General features: G+C 38.6%; 1 protein-coding gene across 1 annotated transcript in view; it reads left to right on the forward strand.

The window, feature by feature from the left end:
* ATF6 (activating transcription factor 6) overlaps window positions 1–15064 on the forward strand; it is a 243699-nt gene that overhangs the window by 84049 nt on the left and 144586 nt on the right. The window contains exons 10-12 of the mRNA XM_018046547.1: window positions 3853–3984; window positions 10639–10752; window positions 11846–11945. Of these exons, the coding sequence (XP_017902036.1) occupies window positions 3853–3984; window positions 10639–10752; window positions 11846–11945 (346 nt within the window). The remainder of the gene's footprint in view (window positions 1–3852; window positions 3985–10638; window positions 10753–11845; window positions 11946–15064) is intronic.

The following is a 15064-nucleotide window of genomic DNA, read 5'->3' on the forward strand; positions in this document are numbered from 1 at the left end:
TTTAGTATCAGATATGATTCCTGGAACGTAATAGGTGTCTAGAACATGTTGAATAAATGAGTGAATCAATCAGTCATTCTGGAAAATGTTGTCAACATAAGGCAGTGATGATGTTCTAATCCTGGACCCAAATCCTGGCTTCATTAATTACTCAGAGCATGTACCTTTCTGACATGTACCAATTCCAAATATGTGTTTTTCCATACCACCAAACAGTTCTCCTAAGGGTTCTGATTATCCAGTTCCAAAATATGGAGAGGTTTTCCCTGTACCACCAAGCACTGACACCAGCTGGGTGTCCTACAATTCAGCTTAATTCTGATGCAGCCAGTGTGGAGAAAAGGTCAGATTCCACAGATTAAGGGCTCCGTCCTACAAGAGTTACCCTAACCCCCTTCAGACATCAACTGCAAATCCGTGTTGTCACCTGTGCTTCTGGCCAACCAGCTAGAGATCAGAGGATACCACAATCCTCAGGTTTCTGTTTGTTTGCTGGAGTGGCTCACATAAGTCAGAGAAACATTTTGCTTACTAGAATACCAGTTTATCATTAAAGGATATAACTCTGGAACAGCCAAGTGGAAGAGCTGCATAAAGGATATAACTCCAGAACAGCCAAGTGGAAGAGCTTCATGGGGCAAGGTATGAGGGAATGGACAGGGAGTTTCCATGCCCTCTTCAAGCTCACCACTGTCTCTGAATCTTCACCAACCCAGATGCTCCCTGAATCCCTTTGCTTTGGGTTTTTATGGAGGCTTCATGACAGAGACATGGTTGATTAAGTCATTTGGCCATTGGTGATTGAACCTAATCTCTAGTCCCTTTCCCTTTCCTGGAGATGGGGGTGCGAGTTGGAACTAAAAGTTCAAACTCTGTATTCTATGACTGATTCCTCTGGGGACTAACCCCCATCCTTAGGCAACCTAAGGGCCTTCCAGAATCACCTCATTAACATAGCATATGGCGCCTTTATAGGTCTCATCACTTGGGAAATTCACAAGGATGTTAGGAGCTCTGGGCCAGAAAAATGTTGCCACCAAATATATATTTCTTTTTATAAATCACCGTATCACAGTATGACCTTTGGCAAACTTTAAACTCTTTGAGCCTCAGCTTTCTTTGAGCTTGCATTCCTTAGTGCATAGAAGGTGCTCAGAAAATGGTAGCTGCTGTTATACTGCATTTGCGTCTTAGGAGAATGTTTAACAGTCTTGTAATATCCCTATGGTCAAGACACAGATTTTGGACTAGGAGATACTATGATTAATTCATAAGTGTTTTAACTTATGTTTTTACAAACTTAGAAGCTGCCTGGGAGCATGCTCCAGGGCTCAATTTCTTTTCTCTGTTCTTTTGATATCTTAACAACAGCTCAGCTGAGGATGTTGATGGCATGTTGTTCCTTGCTTTGAAGGAGAATTTCTGTTGCTAATTAGGATCTGAAAAGTTCTTGAATGATATTTTAAAGGGAATTAACGTAAATTATTCAGCTAGATCACAAAGCTCAATTATGTAAATTCTAAATTGGAAGTGGGAGAAGAAGGGAAGGGAAGGGAGGGTAATAGTCCAGTCAGTTTGTGAGAAGAGTTGGAATTTTAATTTAACCAACTTCAATATAGAATCTGATGTAACTGCCAAAAAAGTCTGTGTGACATTGGGCTGCATTGGTGGAAGAATAATATTTAGAACATGGGAAGGAATTACCCTGTTCCATCCTGTAGTGGTCATACCACCTGAGAAGCGCTGTGGCCAGTTCTGGATGTCATCTCTGAGAAGCATATTGAGAGGGGAGTGAGCACATACGCTGAAGGAACCTAAGACTGTACTGTAAAGAGGACATGTGGAAGAAACTACAGCCCTGAAAAAGAAAGCCTGAAGTGAGGGCTGAGGGGTGCTAGGTTTCTTTGGATATTGGAAGAAGGCTTGCTTATTAGGTATGTTCTAAATAGCCACAGAGTCCAGAACTTATACCAAGACCAGTGATACTAGCTAAAACATTTTTAGTTTAAAAAAAAAAGAGGACGCTATTGAAGTGAATTGCAGGGAGGGACACCCAGAATTTGCTCCTCTCCCAAACCCTGTTCCTTCCTAGGAGCTTTTAGCTCAACACTATCCAGTAGAAATAAAATGTGAGTGGGCGTCAGACACAATTCTTAAATAATTACAGTGGTAGAGTTTCTCCTAGTCATTGGTGAAATTGATGGAGTACTTCCACCAAACAGGAATGTTATTATGTGGCTATTTCACAAATGCAATGAAGAGGTAGGTTGATAGGAGGTGAATTAATTCTGTAAACTGGGGTAAGTTCTTTTTTTAAAAAACAATTGTATTTATTTGTTTATTTGGGGCTGTGCTGGGTCTCTTGCTGGGCGGGCTTTTCTCTGGCTGCGGAGAGCGGAGGCTGCTCTCTAGTGGTGCGCGGGCTCCTTGTTGTGATGGCATGTCTTGTTGTGCAGCGTGGGCTCTCAGGTGCCTGGGCTTCAGTACCTGGGCTCAGTAGCTGTGGTGCCTGGGCTTAGTTGCTCTTCAGCTTGTGGGATGTCTGCAGATCAGGGCTTGAACCTGTGTCTCTTGCGTAGCAGGTGGATTGCTTACCATTGAGCCACCAGGGAAGTCCCGAGGGGGAAGTTTTTACCTTTGATTTTGTTTAGGCTTACTTTCTTAAGTAGAATTTTTGGCATCACCCTTGAAAGGATTAAAAAGTAAGCCCTTTTCCAAAATGTAAGGTTCAAAAAGAAAAAAATGCATTCTACAGTTGTTATCACACTCTTCATTTGGCTTCCCTACAAAATTGCTTTTGTTTACTGCTTATCTCATGTTTTCTAAAATACTCACCAGGCTAAGTTTTCATAAGTTTAGTTGGATATTCCACAGCCTTTTATCTCATTTGTAGCAGGGTTTATACTGTTCCTGACCACTCAGGTGAACATTCTTTCTGAAAGATACAGCTGTAACAAAATGGAGCCTCAGTTGTAGCAAAATTAGATTTTACACCATGACCATCATTTGGTGGTACACCTCTGAAGAGTCTGTAGTATGCCAGTGTGCCACAGCACACTATGTGAGAAACACTGGATGATGGTGACTCTAGGAATGAAGAATTGAAGAGAATGGGGAATATAACAAGATATCAGAATATGTATATATATATATGTTTGCCCCAGATACATACAGAAAGATTTAGGGAGAGTGAAGAGAAAGGAGTAAATAAACATTTAAAAAATTTCTGTTAAGTTTATTTGATAGCCTGCCTTCTGGGATGGTGAAAATCTAGTGAATTTGATTGTTGATAAAGAGAATAATTCCCATTTCATTTGAAGTATTTCTTTGAAAACATCAGTCTGAAGCATCGAGGAAGACTTATTATTCTAGTTATTATCTGAGTTTAGAATTTGTTTATATGTACATTGTACCTATTTTTACTTTATATATATGTATATATTCACATGCTAAGTCACTCAGTTGTGTCCAACTCTTTGCGACCCCATGGAGTGTACTCCCCCAGGCTCCTTTGTCCATGGTATTCTCCAGGTAAAAATACTGGAGTGGGTTCTCATTTCCTTCTCCAGGGATATATTCATAGTTTAAAGCCTATAGAATACTGACTTTTTAAAACAGTTTATAAATAATGTACTTCTATAGTTAGAAAAATTATTTTCAAAACTGTTTTTCATGTATGTACAGGATGCCAAGTGAGGGATTTGACCGCATCAGTAAGCTGTTTTGACTTGCCTCTATACCTAGTATTCTTGCTGTGTGTACAGAATTTTGATTTGCTTTAGAGCTACACATTGTATGAATATGTATGACAACTTTTTTTTCAATTATTTGCTAACATTTTAACATTTTCAGCATGTTGGAACAAGATTCCAAGAGAATGAATCCTAGTGTGAGCCCTACAAATCAAAGGAGGCATCTTCTAGGATTTTCTGCTAAAGAGGAGCAAGACACATCAGATGATATCATCCAGAAAAACAGCTACAGGTTAGATTTATATCTGAATTGTTTATACACAATTTCAACTAGTAGAGCAAACAAGTTACAAGGATGTTCGTAAATTTTAAAAAGATCAGTTCTAAGGGTAAATTTCCTTTTTAAAAACTGTCCCAGTTTTAGAATTCTTGTAGAGCTGGGACCTTGAAATCTCAGTTTGTGTGTACTAATGCACGCATTGAAATACACACCTTATATATCACACTCGGTGTATTGTTTGCAGTGCTTTAATGTAGTCATTTTACTGTCATGTGCTTGTGTATATGGTGTAATGTTTGTTACTGTTTCATCTGTGATGGATATGATTTGGTGGAATGATATAGCTGAACCCATTTGCAGCTATTAGATAAAATAATTTATGCTTGTTTATTGTGATTTTTATTGAATCTCTTTTTCTTGTTATAATTTAATTCTGTCTTCATAAATTTCCATATAGCTTGGAACTAGTAAAGACAACTGTATGAAAATATAATTTTTACCTTATGTCAAGTAGAAGAAGGTTATAGTGGCCCTTTTCAGAAATGTTTTTGATAAGCATTTTCCTGTGTGATTTATAATTTTTATTAGAGTCAAGTGGAACTAGGTCCTTGAATTACAAGGCAAAGGGAAGTTATAGTGTGGCAACCATGGTACAGAATAATGCTTGAAAATCATTAAAGATTTGATTACTCTTAACTCTCTAAGGTTTTACAGGCCAAAGGCCATGGGGAATCATTCTTTTGATTTTTACTGTTACACCCATACCACTTAATGAGAGTATTACCATAGTCCTTCAGGCTTGTCTTCGTTTAGTCTTCCTGGAAAAGAATGCTAGTATTCACTTTTTTTAAGAATCTGCAGTGTGCAAAATACTGTGCTAAATATGGCAGATGATCCAAAGAATTATATGGTAGTAACTGTAATGCAACATAGAATGTGATAGATGTTGGAAAACCTAACATTTCCTTTTTTTTACATGCCCAAATTAGCCATACTTCTGAAATACTGATCTTAGTGATTGTATAAGTCTCCCTGAATATTACTGGAGTTTAATAGTAGTAGTATTTTTAATTTACTAAATAATTTTTCCAAGTTAGCCCCGCATATCATGTAATTTTGAGTTCTGTTGCTGTCTACGTAAGATCCAGCAAAAGTTAACATTTTTCATAGATAGCCTTTGGATTTATGAGAGTTGAGAGTATGCCCCTTAAGTTATATAGCTTGTTGCTAAAAATAGAATGGAATTAGACACCTGAAATTACTGTTCAGACAAGCTTTATAAAAATATTTTGTATTTTTCACTAACTACAATAAATAAAAGCCTTCAGTTACTTGTCCACATTAGAGTAAGATAATACAGTGGTTTGTGGAAAGCACATTCCTTTGATTGTATTAGCTCTGACTAGAAGTCTGAATGACTTTTAGGCTGTAATTTATCAGCTTTCAAAATTGTGCGTGAAGTGCAAGCCATCTCTCTGTCCCTGACCTAGAGCCTCCATTGCTTGTGCATTATTTATTAATAGGTTACTGGTCTTAATAAAAATGGAAATGATCATCAATTCTTGGGTGTATGCAAGTCTCTATTGAAATACCTAAGATTATTATTGAGCCACTTGGTAGATTTAGGTGTTAGCCCATTGATTTGATATTCTTTCTTTTATTATTTTATATACTAAATAACAGATACCAAAAAATGTTTGTGAAACATTTGAAAGCACCAAGTATGAATTTGTTTTAAACTGATTTTAAGGTGGTTTATTTATACTCAGCCATAACATTTGTATGTGTGTTTTTTAATACAGCTTACTTTATGTTATGTTTCATTTTTTCAGGAGAGTTATGAGAACTGGTTCAAATAAAAAGGGAGTAGATTCTAATCTCGTAATTTATAATATCACATTTGTCTATCATTTAATAATTAACTGCATATATTCTTTCAGTCTTAGAAATGTGTGGTATATAAGATGACCATATAAGCTGTCAACCAAACCGAGAGCCTTTTAATAATGAAAGGTAGTACTAGTGTCAGTTCAGTCACTCAGTCGTGTCAGACTCTTTGCGATCCCGTGGACTGTAGCACACCAGGCCTCCCTGTCCATCACCAACTCCTGGAGCTTGCTTAAACTCATGTCCATCGAGTCGGTGATGCCATCCAACCATACCATCATCGGTCGTCCCCTTCTCTTCCTGCCTTCAGTCTTTCCCAGCGTCAGGCTCTTTTCTAATGAGTCACTTCTTTGCATCAGATGGCCAAAGAGTTGGAGCTTCAGCTACTAGTACTAGTGTACCAGTGTAATAATTATGTCAGGATGTCAGGTATAAATCAGGACTGTCTTGGATGAAGGAAAAAGGAAAAAGGATAGTCACTCTACTTCTAAGGCATCAGCCAGAACCTGTATTTATTCCAGGAATTCTCATTAGCTATAGCTCCTTAATACTGCCCTTTATTGCAGTGATTTATTTATTGAAATTTTTCCTGTTGGTATGGAATGGTTTGCAGGCAGTCTGGAGCTCTGACCATCTCAGGAGTAGTGTCCACACTATCATTGTCTCCAGATTGCATGTTGGCTTAGGTTCTCCCTTTTCTTTCCCCTTCAGTTCCACCTAGTCCCTTTCCTCAGAGAAGGCAATGGCACCCCACTCCATTACTCTTGCCTGGAAAATCCCATGGACGGAGGAGCCTGGTAGGCTGCAGCCCATGGGGTTGCGAAGAATTGAACATGACTGAGTGACTTCATTTTCACTTTTCACTTTCATGCATTGGAGAAGGAAATGGCAACCCACTCCAGTGTTCTTGCCTGGAGAATCCCAGGGATGGGGGAGCCTGGTGAGCTGCCATCTATGGGGTTGCACAGAGTCGGAGACGACTGAAGCAACTTAGCAGCAGGAGCAGCAGCAGTCCCTTTCCTGATACAATATTTCTCCTATCACATTTTTTATTTCCTTTTCCAAAGAATATTTTTGGCTGATAGAACAAAGCCAGTCAGCACAGATGTGCAGAAATCATTACTAGAGTAATGATCACATGGAAATAACATTATAAATCAGATTCATAGTTTCAAAAGTAGTTCTAGACTTTTTTTATTTTTTTGATGGACTTGACTTCAGTGTTTGTATTTTTGTGAGTATTCAGACCTGATTTTAAAATAACACATATATAAAGATCTTTGGTCTTAGTAGGTTTTTTTTTTTTTTTTTAGTGTGGCAAGCAGTCTCTGGCTTCTTAAAAGCATTCAGAATTTACCCAGTGCGAGGCAGAGTTTTTTTCTTCTCCCTCAACAGTTAATTTGAGCTGATTTCCTTTTGTATGTGAGTTCATTACCTGGGTACCACCATCACTGTTTTATTCTGAATAACAACGCCAGTAGGCAGAAGAAAGGGCATCAGGAATGTTTCTGGTGCAGCTGCAGGGAAGAATGGTGTATATACCCTCTGCTGTTGCTTTTTCCCACTTGTATGTGGCATACTTAGAAGTCTTTAAGTTTTATCTAAAGTTAGTTTTCCACACTGCAAAAATTATTTTTGTCAAAGTGGCCAGTGATTTCAGCATTGTCAAATCCAGTGAAAACTCTATCTTGATCTTTCCTCGGCATTTGGCTGTATAGATCACTCCTTGAAGCATTCTCCTTTAGTATTGCTGCAGTTTGGTTTCCTCTGTTTTCATGGGCTCTGCTTCATCTTTGTAGGCTCCTCTTCTATCCAAATCCTAAAGTATAGAGCTGTGAACTTTTTTTTTCCCCTTTATGCCATAATTTAGCACACAGTCCATTTCTGTATATCCTGATGACTCTCTTTCATTTCCTGTCCAGACTTTGAGTCTCCAAAGTCATATATCCAGTAGTTCCTTTACTTCTCTTAACATTTTGAACTTGACACCTGCACAGTGAAACTCTAGGTCCTTTTCCATATTCTAGTTCCACCCACTTCTGTAGAGTACGCGTCTTCATTTCTGTTGCTCAAGCCAGAGACCCTAGTTCCTCCCTTTGAACAAGTGCTATTGATATTCTTTCCAAATATTATCTTGAATTGGTTCATTTTTTATCTTCACTGCCACCACTTTAGTCATAGTATCTTCAGCTCTTGCCCAGATTGCTATTGATCTCTCCTAACTGAGAGAATTTACCAAGTGCAAGGCAGAGTGGTTTTCCACTCTAACTGGTCTCCCAGCTTCCCCTTTTGCCTCCATCAAAACTGATTTTGGTACAATAGCAAGGGATACGTATAAATTAAAAATATATCACTTTTCTGTTGCTGTTGCTATTGCTGTTAAGTCACTTCAGTCATGTCTGACTCTGTGCAACCCCATAGACGGCAGCCCACCAGGCTCCCCCATCCCTGGGATTCTCTAGGCAAGAACACTGGAGTGGGTTGCCATTTCCTTCTCCAGTGCATAAAAGTGAAAAGTGAAAGTGAAGTCACTCAGTCGTGTCCATGGGGTCGCTAACACTGTTTTGTGGCTTCTTATTACATTTAGTAATTCCTTATCATGATTGGTCTCTGTCTTTCCAAACGTCTTGTGCCTCCCTCACTTACTTACAACTTTTCAGCTGGTGAGTTTTCTTTAAATTCCATAAAGCCTCCATTTTCCCACCTGCCTCTATCTAGAACACTCTTCCCCCAGTTTTTATAGGTTTGGCTTCTTGTCATCCTTTACGCCTTGTCTTAAATACCATCTCCTTCTCAGACCATTTTATCTGAAGTAGACATTGTTATTTGGTTTTCTATCTCAACCATATGTTTTTTTCATAGCTCTTACCTCAGTTTGGATTTATTCTATGTGTTTGTTTTCTTGTATTTGGTCCATCTTCTCCATCAAGATCATGGAGGATTGGACTTCATTTCCCTGTTCCCTGTTGGAATTCCATCACCTAGCACAGTATCAGGCACATAGTTGGTATTCAAAAAATATCTATTGTTGATTGAAAAGCACAAATCTAGCCATGTCCAATTTTGTGTTTTTCTTTTTGAATTTTAATAAATCTAGTTTTCTAAATCCATATATTGTGTATAAAGTATATATAATATATGGTATTGTATATATAGAAAGTATTGTACATAAAGTATTATATATAAAGAAATTCAAGACAGAATTCAGATTTCTTAGAAAGAAAGGTTAAAATAGACTGATGGGAATAAATAGCAATAATATCCTCAACTCAGATTAGGATCTGATTAGGAACCCATGTTTTGCTTACTACATCACACTCTGGATATGAATTCACATGATATAGATCACTGTGATGATTAGGAAAGTATATTTTTTAAAGCTAATGGAGTAAGTGGTTAATGTCAGTCAGGTGTTTTATTAGGGATTCCTCCATGATTCTAATATTTAGCTTTTCAAGGCTTTTACTTTTCTCCTGCCAAGTATTTTATGCTTTTCCTTTCCCTTACCACACACAGATGTTTTTTTTTAATTGTTTTTAATTGGAGGATAATTGTTTTATAATATTGTATTGGTTTCTTCCATATAACAGCATGAATCAGCCATAATATATATATGTCTCCCTCTTGAACCTCCCCCTCCCCGCTCCAGCCTCTCCTACCCTTCCAGGCTGTCCCTGAGTACCGTGCTGAGCTGCCCGTGTTGCACAGCCCCTTCCCGTTAGCTGTCTGCTTCACATATTGCACTGTATATGTCTCAGTGCTACTCTCTCAATTTGTCCTGTCTGCTCCTTCCCCCGCTGTGTCCCAAGTCTGTTTTCTACATCTGAGTCTCTGTTTAAAGAGGCTCATCAGTGCTGGTTTTTCTAGATTCCATACATATGTGTTAATTCATGATATTTATTTTTCTATTTCTGATTTATGTCACTGTATAACAGGCTCTAGATTTATCCACTTCACTAGGGCTGACTGAAACATGTTCCTTTTTATGGCTGAGTAATATTTTATTGTATATATGTGCCACAACTTCTTTGTCTGCTCATCTATCAGTGGACATCTAGGTTGCTTCCATGTCCTGGCTATTGCAGATAGTGCTGTAATGAACACTGGGATATATACACAGACACTCTTTTAAGGAGACTATTCAGTTCTCTTATCACAGCATTGAGAATGAGCACAAAACTTCAGTCCTGGTTACGTAATACTTCACTGTCAATCGTTAAGTCTTTCCTATCCATCAGTGGGTCTTTCCCCCAGTTTAGCGTCTTACTGTGTTCCCTCCTGTGTTCCAGCATCACTGAGTATGCCTCGAGTTCACTGAAGACATGAACTATGTGTTATCATTGTATTTTTAGTTTTAAGTACTTAATAATTGGGCAGTAAATGTGAACTACCTTGATAATCTCTGTAGAAAACTGCAAACTGATGTTTGTGCTATATGGTATATATTTCCCTCCATTTTAAATCACATTTACTTCTTGCTTGCAGTATGTTCTATTTAAAATATTTACAAAAATGTTTTTATTGAAGTATAGAAGTATAGTTGATATACAGTATTGTGTTAATTAGTGCTGTGTGTACACACACACATTCCTTTTTAACATTCTTTTCCATTATGACTTATCATAGAATACTGAATATAGTTCTCTGCTGTATAGTAGGACTGTACTTGTTTATATTTTTATTTCCATGAAAACAATGCTAGCAATGACTTTCTTATAGCAAACTTCTTCTTAGGAATATAAGACACAAGGCAACACATTTTGTACATTTATGTTTCAGATATGACCATTCTGTTTCAAATGACAAAGCCCTGATGGTGCTAACTGAAGAACCATTACTCTATATTCCTCCACCTCCCTGTCAGCCCCTGATAAACACAACAGAATCTCTCAGGTGAGTGTTGTCAGTTGTTGCAGATATAGCTGATTGGGTTCCCGTGCTTAGCTGTGGAACCTAGAAAGATATTAATTCAGATTAACCAAATACCTGAGAAAACTCTGAATTATTTCTTGCAGAACCATAGGCAGGCATATCAATTGTTCAGTTTCCCCACCAACCTGATAAAGGGGGTATTGGGTCTATTTTATGTGATTATATTGGAGTTGTATGCTTAAATATGTCTTATTTGAAAACTAAAGAATGATATTAATATAAAAATTCAGGGTAAGTGTTAGATTTGCAGGTGGTAACATTCATATTGGAAGGTACCTTTTCCTTTAAATTAGGAAGGTAGTAATTTGAAGATATGTGATTCTGGAATCACTTTCACATTAATGTATTTTTCTTTATTTACTCTTCCCTTGAGTTGTTTTTTCCTATGATTTTTGGATCCTATCTTCACACCTTAAAAACTGCTTCAGTTTTTGTGTGTGTGTATGTGGTATGTAGTAATCAACTGTAGAAAAGTAAGTATAGTCTGACATCTCCACAACTGCTTTAAAAAGTAAGCAAAATAAAGGGAAGTTATATTTGAACTGGGCTTAAAAATTTTTTTTTTCAGTTTTGGAAAATTTGGAATATAGTGCCTTGAAAATTCTCTTCCTGAGCAGTTGATTGATTCTTTTTCTTCTCCCCAAAGAGCATGAGTTTCAAAGGCCTTGATGTATCCATTTGTGGTTAGGAGTCCTATGACTTGTTCTATGCTCTCCAGCATCTCCAGTATTTGTGTGTACATAGTCCAAGAGCAGAAACAGAAATACTTTTTTTGTGGAAAAACTTCTGCATTTAGTATTTATGTTGGGCAGGTATTTAGCTATGATTTTCTTTGAACTTTGAACTCAAGATTGAGGAGACTACCATATAAAAATGCAAGTCATTAAAAACAACTAACATTAAGTGTCTTCGCTTTCTTAAGTCAAAAGAATATTGAATCGTTAGGCATTTGGAATGCTCTTCAGAACCTCAGAACATGATTAAATTCCTTTCCAGTCAAAGGTGAAACATCTGTTTCTATGAAATATGTTTAATCAATTAAGCTATTTTATAGGTTAAATCATGAACTTCGAGGATGGGTTCATAGACACGAAGTGGAAAGGACCAAGTCAAGAAGAATGACGAACAATCAACAGAAAACTCGTATTCTTCAGGTTTGTTTCTGCTTGTCTCTAACAACAGTTGGCATATTTGTGGGCTTCCTTGGTGGCTGAGATAGTAAAGAATCTGCCTGCAATACAGGAGACCCAGGTTCAATCCTTGGGTTGGGACAATCCCCTGGAGAAGGAAATGGCAACCCACTCCAGTATCTTGCTCGGAGAACTCCGTGAACAGAGGAGCCTGGCAGGCTACAGTCCATGGGGTCGCTAAGAGTCAGACACTACTGAGCTACTAACACTTTCACGATTAAGACTCTCACTTGGCATACTTGTTAGAAGGCTTCCTGCAGGTGGGTTGCTGTCTTCCCTGGATAACTTGGGAAGCTTGAACTTTAACCACCTCCTGCTGCCTCCTGCTGCTACTGGTGCAGCTGTCATGGCCACTGAAGCCCTCCTCCCAGGTTTCACAGCACTCATTTAGGTTTTATAGCGCTAGTGCTTCCTGTTCAGGCATGGTGCTCTTTCCTGCTCCGTCTCTCAAATTGGCTTTCAAGTCCTGAGTTCCTTTGCGTGGGTCTGCATCAGCTGTTCTTGGCACAAAAAACTTAACAAATGATACTGTTTATCTCTTCTGTTCTTAGAACTTTTCAAATGTAGGACAGCTTGGGATTGAAGGCACATCTCCATGGAGAGCATTTTTGTATTTAGACTTGTAGCACTACGGGTTATTGACAGCTCTTATTTAGAACCTGTTTAGCTGGGCTTCTGTCTTAAATCTTTTCGTTGTTTTTTTTACCACGAAGCACATTTATAGTCTTTCTGTCATTCCAGTATCTAATACTATTTCTGAATTACTTAGATTGACACATTGCAAGCTTCTAACAAATGTTACCTGTGGTAGTAATAATGAGCCAGGTTTTATTCTAGGCTTTGGGAATATAGTAGAGAGTATGATAGAGTACCTGCCTTCATGGAACTTACATTCTAATGCGAAAGATAAACTATAAACAAGTCAAGTGAAATAAGTCAGACCCAGAAAAGATAAATACCGTATGATCTCATTTACATGTGGAATCTTAAAAAACACACCAAACTCATGGTGGTTGCCAGAGGTGGTGGGGGGAGGGTACAAACTTCTAGTAATGAAATAAAGAAGTCACAGGGATGTGGTTCACTGCATGGTGACCTTAGTTAATAATTCCACAGTGTATATGTGAAACCGGAAGAGAACGGACCTTGTGCATTTCCGGGTGTGCTGGGCCTCCGTGACTGCACACAGGCTTTCCCTAGCTGTGGAGAGGAGGGGCTGTCCTCTGGTTTTGGTGTGCAGGCTTCTCGTTGCAGTGGCTTCACTTGTTGCAGAGCACAGGCTCTATCTAGGTGTACTGGCTTCAGTAGTTGCAGCACGCAAACTCAGTTGTTGTGATACAGGGGCTTAGTTGCTCTGCAGCGTGTGGAATCTTCCAGACCAGCAGTAAAACCTCTGTTTGCTGCACTAGCAGGAGGATTCTTTTTTTTTTTTTTAATGTTTTATTTTGTAGTGGGGTGTAGTAGATTAACAATGTAGTGATGGTTTCAGGTAAACAGCAAAGGGACTCAGTCATTCCTGGATCCATTTTTCCCCAATCCCCTCTCCCATCCAGGCTGCCGCATAATATTGAGCAGATTTCCATGTGCTCTACAGTAGATGGCAGGCAGATTCTTATCCACTGTACCACCAGGGAAATCTGAGAGTGGATCTTTAAAGTTCTCATCCTGAGGGAAAAGATTAACTTAAAAAAATAAGTAAATAAATGTTTAAATACACTCAAAGGGCTTTCCTGGTGGCTCAGGAAAGAATCTGCCTGCAGTGTAGGAAATCTGGGTTTGATCCGTGGGTCGGGAAGACTCCCTGGAGAAGGGAATGGCAAACCACCCCAGTATTCTTGCCTGGAAAATTCCATGGACAGAGGGGCCTGTGAGCTGCAGTCCATGGTGTTGGATCAGACCCAACTGAGCAACTTTGACTCACTGACTCAAAATTAAAAGTTCTTTAAAGAAAAACAGGGTTAGAGTTTGAATTGAGAGGTAAGTGGCTATTTTAGATGGGGTGGTAAGAGAAGCCTTCTCTAAAGAGATTCCACTTGAGTAAGGTATTGTCAAGGTAATTATTACCAGCTGATGTCTTTTTCATTATAGGGGGCTGGAATGAAAAAGTAGGGAGTCAAGAAACACCTGGAGTAACAGGCAAATTTGGCCTTGGACTACGGAATGAAGCAGGGCAAAGACAAATAGAGTTTTGCCAAGATAATGCACTGGTCCTAGCAAACACTCTCTTCCAACAACACAGGAGAAGACTCTACACATGGACATCACCAGATGGTCAACACCGAAATCAGATTGATTATATTCTTTGCAGCCAAAGATGGAGAAGCTCTATACAGTCAACAAAAACAAGACCGAGAGCTGACTGTGGCTCAGATCATGAACTCCTTATTACCAAATTCAGACTTAAATTGAAGAAAGCAGGGAAAACCGCTAGACCATTCAGGTATGACCCTTATGATTATACAGTGGAAGTGAGACATAGATTTAAGGGCCTAGATCTGATAGATAGAGTGCCTGATGAACTATGGAATGAGGTTTGTGACACTGTACAGGAGACAGGGATCAAGACCATCCCCATGGAAAAGAAATGCAAAAAAGTAAAATGGCTATCTGGGGAAGCCTTAAACATAGCTGTGAAAAGAAGAGAAGCAAAAAGCAGAGAAGAAAAGGAAAGATATAAGCATCTGAATGCAGAGTTCCAAAGAATAGCAAGAAGAGATAAGAAAGCCTTCCTCAGCGATCAATGCAAAGAAATCGAGGAAAACAACAGAATGGGAAAGACTAGAGATCTCTTCAAGAAAATTAGAGATATCAAGGAAGTATTTCATTCAAAGATGGGCTCGATAAAGGACAGAAATGGTATGGACCTAACAGAAGCAGAAGATATTAAGAAGAGGTGGCAAGAATACACAGAAGAACTGTACAAAAAAGATCTTCATGACCAAGATAATCACGATGATGTGATCACTCATCTAGAGCCAGACATTCTGGAATGTGAAGTCAAGTGGGCCTCTGAAAGCATCACTACGAACAAAGGTAGTGGAGGTGATGGAATTCCAGTTGAGCTATTTCAAATCCTGAAAGAC

This window comes from Capra hircus, chromosome 3, assembly GCF_001704415.2.
Source record: "Capra hircus breed San Clemente chromosome 3, ASM170441v1, whole genome shotgun sequence".
Taxonomy (NCBI): Eukaryota; Metazoa; Chordata; class Mammalia; order Artiodactyla; family Bovidae; genus Capra; species Capra hircus.